General features: G+C 49.0%; 1 protein-coding gene across 1 annotated transcript in view; it reads left to right on the top strand.

Moving 5' to 3' along the window:
* The window catches only part of GMEB1 (glucocorticoid modulatory element binding protein 1), a 10016-nt gene extending 2651 nt beyond the window's left edge, over window positions 1–7365 (top strand). Inside the window, 8 exon segments of the mRNA XM_031061846.1 lie at window positions 689–813; window positions 1607–1710; window positions 2123–2277; window positions 3397–3525; window positions 4204–4341; window positions 5398–5520; window positions 6578–6878; window positions 6880–7365. Coding sequence (XP_030917706.1) covers window positions 689–813; window positions 1607–1710; window positions 2123–2277; window positions 3397–3525; window positions 4204–4341; window positions 5398–5520; window positions 6578–6878; window positions 6880–7249 — 1445 coding nt within the window. The 3' untranslated portion in view covers window positions 7250–7365.
* Window positions 7366–7374: the final 9 nt, after the last annotated feature.

Below are 7374 nucleotides of genomic sequence, written 5' to 3'. Positions count from 1 at the left end.
AGGAATGATAGTGATGAGGATGTGGTCACAGAAGCATCAGGCTCTGGTTGTGGGGTCTTTGCTGAACCAGCCGTCTGATGGTTTGGATTGGATGTTCATAAGAACTGAGCAGGTTGGCTCCAACTGCTCTCTCCCATCCTGAGCAGTGTGTGGAAAAAGGCTCCTGTCACTGGATGCTGTCAGTAGATCTTGACTAGAGTTCTGATTTCTGTGTCGGTTTGGGTCTTTTGGCAGGATTAGCAAAAACTCTGCACATGAAGAGAATATATTATCAGTAAATATCTGATATCATTGCTAAAGAGATAACAGAGCTGCAAAAATCTGAGAGATATCTGTGCTTCAAATTTTAAACCATTTTGTTGCTACTAAGATTGTTCTCATTGACACCTCCCCCCTTACAGATGCGTTGGATTTCTGATTTCATGTTTCCTTATAGATGAGCTTCATTTGGAGCCAAATGTTATACCAAAAAGCAGGTGCCAGTTGCTGTTAGAGTTGCGGCCGCCGGCAGTATTGTTGTTAGTGCTGAACTAACTCTGAGAAGATGGAGAGGACTGATCCTGAGCTGGGATCTGCCCTTTTTTTTTGGTTTCCCAAGTGCAGGTCTCATAACCTATGAGGTTTCAGCTCCCGCCTTGTGGGGAGCCTCTTGGGTGGAAAGTTTCATTTTGAGCCATTCCTCCCTCAGACCCCAGCACCCTTGAAACGAGTGAGGAAATCGAGATTGCCTATCCCATCACCTGTGGGGAGAGCAAAGCCATCCTCCTCTGGAAGAAGTTTGTCTGCCCAGGAATTAATGTCAAGTGTGTGAAGGTAAAGGAGAAATTCACAGTGGATTCCTTTCTGCTCTTCATGTGTGCTGGTTGGCCTCCACAGGAATTCCTTAGTTTTTGTGTTTCATCCTGAGTCCTTGGATTGTTGGTGCCAAAGTTGTTTTTTATGGGGAGAAGCATGCAAATAGTGGATTAAGGAGGGAAGGATATCACCCACTTCATATTTCAGCGGTATTTGCCCTTGAGGAAGGACTGAAGGCAAGCAGGAGATATGTGTTGAGATCTGGCAGAGCTTTGCCTCCTCCCTTTTCCTTGGTGTCCTGGTATTCCACTTCTGTCACTTCCTTGGCTAGCAGGTTGCATCGAGAAGGGAAATCCTGATATTACCTTTTCCCACTTGAGAGCATGGCAGTTTGACAGCCAAGCCCCTGGTGCTCCTGCCCCTCAGCAGGAGCTACTCAAGTCACTGGAGCAGGGCAGAACAGATGCTCAAAGGAAGACCTGTGTCAGCTGGATGCTGCTGGGCCATTGGATGTAACAGAAACCTCCTGTAATGATCTCCAAAATGACCCTACATGTTCATAGGAGATTATTTGGTTCATATAAACCCTTCAGGGCTGTTTTTGGTTAGGGCTGTGAATGCCTGTGGTTGGCAGGTCATCCCTACAGACATGCTTCCTGGAGCTATGAGCATTGCTGTGCCCAGGGGATCAAAGCTGGGAGGGGTCTGAGAAGCAGCTCCTCTCTCTGGGTGGAAGTAGGGGCTCACATGAGCTGTATTGGATGTCCCAGTCCTCCCAAGTGATATTACCCTTTGCTTGTCTTGTTGCCAGTTCAATGACCAACTGATTAGCCCGAAGCACTTTGTTCACCTGGCTGGGAAGTCTACCCTGAAGGACTGGAAGAGAGCTATTCGCCTTGGAGGAATCATGCTAAGGTATTTGACCCCTGTCCAGCTTCAGGGCTCTACCCCTGCAGCTGCAGGACCCCCAGCAGGCATTTTGTCTGCCTTGCAGTCTCCAGGAGGGCTCTTGGAGGCCCACAGTACCTGCAGCCTGCAGAGATCCTGGCCCCATGATGTGAGGGTCAGGATCCCTCACCCTGGACAGAAGTGGCATCGCCTGGGGAACCTGGGCTGGAACAGGACTGAAACAGTGTGTGTGAAGCTGGGAGTCTCTTGTGTTTGCCATTTTAAAGCCTTGCAGGAGATTTTTTGGGTGCAGAGTGGCCTGGGGAATCTCCTTTTCTCTTTCCTTCCCATGACCATAGCATTCCCAGGTGGAATACTCCCTTTTGTGTCTAGGCTGAGATTTGAACTGAGCCTGATTCTATCCCTACTCCCTGCACAGGAAGATGATGGATTCAGGGCAGATTGACTTCTACCAACACGACAAAGTTTGCACCAACACCTGTCGAAGCACCAAGTTTGATCTCCTGATCAGCAGTGCCAGAGCACCAGTGCCGGGGCAGCAGAGCGTGGTGCAGACTCCAACCTCAGCCGATGGTAGGAAACCAGTTACCAATGCCATGGGAACTTCCCTCTGATGTTCCTCTCCCTCCTACACACACTTTACACCTTCTTCCCGGGCACATCAGGGCAGTCCCACCAGGAGATTGCTCTGGTTTCTGGAAAGGAAAATGCTTCTTGTATCTGTTTGGAGAAGTCTTGGCAGCATCTGTCAGGGGCTCTGTTCTACGGGACTGGGAAGGCTGGAAAACAGCTGGCATCAAGAAGCTGCTTTCCAGAGAGGCAGCCTTCATAGCCAGGAGAAGGATTGAGAGCCTTGCAGGGATCTTTGTTCTGGGATCATCATGGGAGCAAACACTTGTGAGAGCTTGCACAGCATTTTCCGATATATTTCCCATTTGCGAGTCTGTTATAAAGGCATGAGTTGGTCTCAGGAGTGAATTTAGAAATGCTGTCCTCCTTCAGAACATCCATGAACAGGATGTGGTGGTTGGACATGATTTGATTGTCATTCCAGCTGTAAGTTCTGAGTGTTCCTGTGCTCCAGATCAGATATTGATCTCTTTGCTGAGGTTAAGGGAGAAGACTATTCCCAACTGTACCCCATTGTTAAGCTGGGTGGGTTACATTTCTCTGCCCCTGGGTGGGTGACGTGGCAGAGTTGTCCATAGGCTAAGGAGACTCTCTTGGAAAGCACCATAGCCAACTTACAGTGGCTGCACATTGGTAAGTCCCAAATTTGATCTGGAAATTTTAAATTGGGTCAGATCCATTTCCCTTTAATAAACCAGCTGGGACCCTAGCTCCATTTCATGAGGGATGAGGAGTGCAGAGCTTCCTGTGGATGATGCAAGGGGAGAAGGGTGGCTGGGCTGAGCCTTATTTGTTCCCTTCTTTATTCTGATCTCTTTCTGCTCCCTTGAGCCAGGACTCCACTGTGCAAGGCACATGGTTTTCCCTCCAGAAGCTCCAGAGCTTTGCACAGTCACATTTCCAATGAGAAGCAGCAATACTTGCTTTTAACTGGTTTGGTTGAAAGAAGCCAAGCATAAACCTTACCCAAGGGGTGAAAGAGAGCCTGAGGAGGGCTGAGGGGTTGGGCAGCAAAGCAGGGATTCAGGCTGTCAGAGTGAATTGATGGGGGCTTTCTGGCAGGGAGCATCACCCAGATTGCACTGTCGGAGGAGAGTATGGAGGAGGGGATAGAGTGGAACTCGGCTCTGACAGCTGCTGTCACCATGGCCACTGAGGAAGGCATGAAAAAGGACACGGATGAGATTTCAGGTAAGCTTAGGCTGCTTGTTGGGTGTTTTCTTCCCCTCTCCTCCCCGTTACATTTTTGGAAACCTAAATCTTGCAAATAAGTAAAGTTTGGGCAATGACAAAGCTGTCCCTCAGCCTCTTAGATCTTCAGCATCACCCAGGCATTCAGGGTTTCTGCCAATGGAGCTCCTCACCACTGCAGGACTTTAGCTCTGGCCTCATGGCTGATGGATAATACCTCAGACCAGATGTTACTGGTTGCAGTGAGGGGCTTTTCTGTTTTATTCAAAGAATGTGAAATACATCTGCCAGCCTGGAGCCAGGCTGGAACCAACAAAGAGCAGAGTAATGTTTGTTCTTTGTCGTGTCTCTCTGGCCTTCTGTCCCCTTGTATCAGTATGGAAGCTTAGCTAGAATTTCCTCAAATGATGATTTTAAGCTTTGCATCTTGCAAAAATGTGAAATGTTGCCTTGGAAGTCATGGACCTGCTTAAAAACCTATTCCTGATTTGCTGAGTCCATTTTACTTGGTTTGGGGTTGGTTATTTTTTTCACACGTCCTGTCCACCCCAGTAGCTAAGCTACCTTGCAAAGGTAGTCACCTTGAAAAGATACATTTGCCTTAGAGGTTTAAGGTGACCCTGTGGGAAAAATGCCAAATGCTTGTATATGTTGACTTTTCCTCCTCTTTTGTGCCAGAGGACACACTGATGTTCTGGAAAGGAATAGCTGATGTGGGGCTGATGGAAGAGGTGGTGTGCAACATCCAAAAGGAAATAGAAGAAGTCCTAAGAGGTGTGCAGCAGCGGTTGGGTCAGTCTCCCTTCCAGATGACAGGTAGGTTGTGAGGAAAAAGCCTCAAAAGGGCAGTTGCAAGCAAAAAAAGAAACAGTGCTAAGGGTCTATTCCAGCATGTGAAGCTGGTGAGTCAGGATGGGGAGCGAGTTCCCACTCATTAGCTGAGTTGTGGGAGCATAGTCTGTGTTCTCAGCCTGCCCAGCTGTGAAGTGCCTTTACTTCAAAGGACAAGGATACACCATTCCCTCCTGTTCCCTGAGCAAAGTGAACCTGGCAGCTCGCTCGGACCATCAGATGACTGTCCACAGCTCCCAGCCCTGATGGAAGCTTTCCCAGAGTCACTTGGACTGGAGTTATTCAAACACTTCTCTGTGACACTGCAGTCCTAAACAGGTCCTGCCCCCTCACTTCTTATTCTGCTTTTACTGGTGCCAGAAAACCTGTTTTGGGGGCTGAACCAGATGAGGGAAATTATCTGGGTTAAAAATATATCCCCCTTCCCTTTTTAGGGTTATTTTTAACTTGTAACAGGCTCCCTAATCTGATTTGGCACATGCCCCTGTGAACACCTCTTGTTGATGCTCTTCCTGGGAGAACATACATGTAGCCACAAACTTCATTTTACTCAGGATATATATTTTTTAAATTTTCTAATTTAACTTTGGGCTGGTCCATCTTTGTGTCTGATAGGTGTCAGGTTTTGGGAACTATGAGTGATTGAAGTTAGTGGATTATAACAGACATTTTGCACAGCTTTCTGTGGAGCTTGGCATGTTAATGACACTGTCAGGAGCATGGGGGTGATGGTTTGTAGGTGGAGAGCTCCTTTGTATCTCCGTGATTGCAAATTACACTTTCATTTGCAGCAATTAGGAGCTGCTTGAGTGACACAGCTCTGTCAAATTTGATTTATCATGTGAATGGGATGATTTAATCCTGGGATGTCAGAAGGATGAGGGAGTTGAGTTTCCTTTTTTTCAGCTAGCCCTTGTGAAAGAACAGAGAGAGTTTTAAAAAGTAGTAGAAAATATTTGGTGTAACAGGAGCATCTTTTGAGTGCCCAAGTCTTAACATCCCTGTGCCCCTTCCTTGGAGATGCTGCAGTCCTGAACAACGTCGCCCATACATTTGGCTTAATGGACACAGTCAAGAAGGTACTGGACAACAGGAAAAACCAGACAGAGCAAGGAGAGGAACAGTTTCTTTACACACTGGCAGGTAAAGGGCCTAACAAGAGTTCACATCCTGCTGCTACTCTTGGGAATACTCTTTCCTTTTCCTCAATTAATTAGGGTTAGTGTTCAGTACAGGCTGCCCCAAAACAAGTGCATCCCAATCCTTTTCTGTCTTAGGGCTTGAGTGAAATTTCCTCTCTCCCCTGTCTCACAGAGAGCAATTGCTTGGGACTTTGGACAACTCAAAGTCTGTGCCCTTTGCTGCAGCGGGGGTGCTGCAGGCATCAGTCCAATTCCCTCAGGATTAGGGACAAGACCTGCCAGCTCAGCGCTATGCCATGATCATCTGAGCCGTGGACAGTGTTGTGCTGTACCCAAGCTAATAAGCCTCTCTGAGTATGGGGTGCAGAGCTTCTGCTTGTCTTGGCTATCTGGGCTATCTTCTTGTCTTATAGTGCTATTGAGTATCCTGCTCAGTTTTCTCTGAGCTGAAGCCACTGACTGACCTGGGATCCCCAGAGCTGCTCATTGGATGTGTCTCCCTCCCCACCATGTACTGTAGGATCTGTTGTTATATGAGATGTCCTAGTCCCCTGCTGCCCTGGATAAATGAGGTCACTGTGCTACTTCTGGCTCCCAATGTTCCCACTGATAAGTGTTGAGGGGGATGTTTCATGGACCCCGGCATCCTGCTAGCTGTCCCCAGTGCAGGTGCTTGGCTCCTGGGGAGGTGACCCAGCCAAGCTCAGGAAGCAATTCCAGCTTCCTGGGGGGGTTTATCCACTCTCCCTTGCAGGTGGGTTTTACCTTGTGGGGAGCAGAAATGTCCATCTCTTTGTCAGTAGGAGTAGCCAACACGTATGGAATGTTACCTGTTACCAGGCGCTGGCAGCTGGAACATTGACCAGGTCTATGTAGGTGGCAGGAGAACCTAGCCTTTTCCTTCAGTGCCATTTGATCTCAAGGGAGAAGCCAAGATCAGGCTCGCTGGGTGGTTGGGTGACCTCCTGTCACAAACGTGGGAGTGATGGTTGGTTCTGGAGCCCCAGGAGCTCCTACTTACCCTGCCGTGACATGTTGCTCAACCATTCCCTATGCAGACCTGGAGCGGCAGCTGGAAGAACAGAAGAAACTTGCCAGGGACCAGAAGACCAAGTCTCAAACCATCCAGAATGTGGTGCTGATGCCCATGAGCACTCCCAAGCCTCCCAAGAGACCCCGTCTGCAGCGCCCAGCCTCCGCTACCATCCTCAGCCCTTCCACCCCCATCCAGCAGCCTCAGTTCACTGTCATCTCCCCCATTGCCATTGCGCCCGTTGGACAACAGTTCTCTATGGGCAACATCCCAGTGGCAGCCCTCAGCCAAGGCTCCAGCCCAGTGACTGTTCATACCTTGCCGTCCATCCTCCAAGACCAGCTCCTCGGACACCGTCACCCTGCACCCGTCCTCCAGCCTGGCACTGCTGAGCTCAGCAGCCATGCAGGACACCGGGGCCCTGGCCAATGTGGCGACCATGGTCAACCCTGTGGAACTAGTGGCCATGGAGTCTGGCATCACTTCCACCATCCAAGCTGTGGAAGGCACCTCGGACGATGGGCAGACCATCATAGAGATCGACCCAGCGCCGGATCCTGAGGCGGACACAGACGAATCAGAGGGCAAAGCTGTGATCCTGGAGACAGAGCTGAGGACTGAGGAGAAAGTGGTGGGAGATGTGGAAGACCATCAGCACCAGGTCCATAATGTGGAGATTGTGGTCTTGGAAGACTAGTGGGGAAGGCAAGCATCAGTTAGGGGAAGAGTTGGGAATTCGTTTTATTTCAGGCTTTTTTGTTAAGCATCTTTTCCAGCCACCCCAGTTGTTACCATGGATATTTTCATTGTACTGTGTATATA

Source organism: Geospiza fortis, unplaced genomic scaffold (assembly GCF_000277835.1).
Source record: "Geospiza fortis unplaced genomic scaffold, GeoFor_1.0 scaffold32, whole genome shotgun sequence".
In the NCBI taxonomy this organism is placed as follows: Eukaryota; Metazoa; Chordata; class Aves; order Passeriformes; family Thraupidae; genus Geospiza; species Geospiza fortis.
Note: the sequence above shows the minus strand (reverse complement) of the source record. Positions and strands in the feature narration are given on the sequence as shown.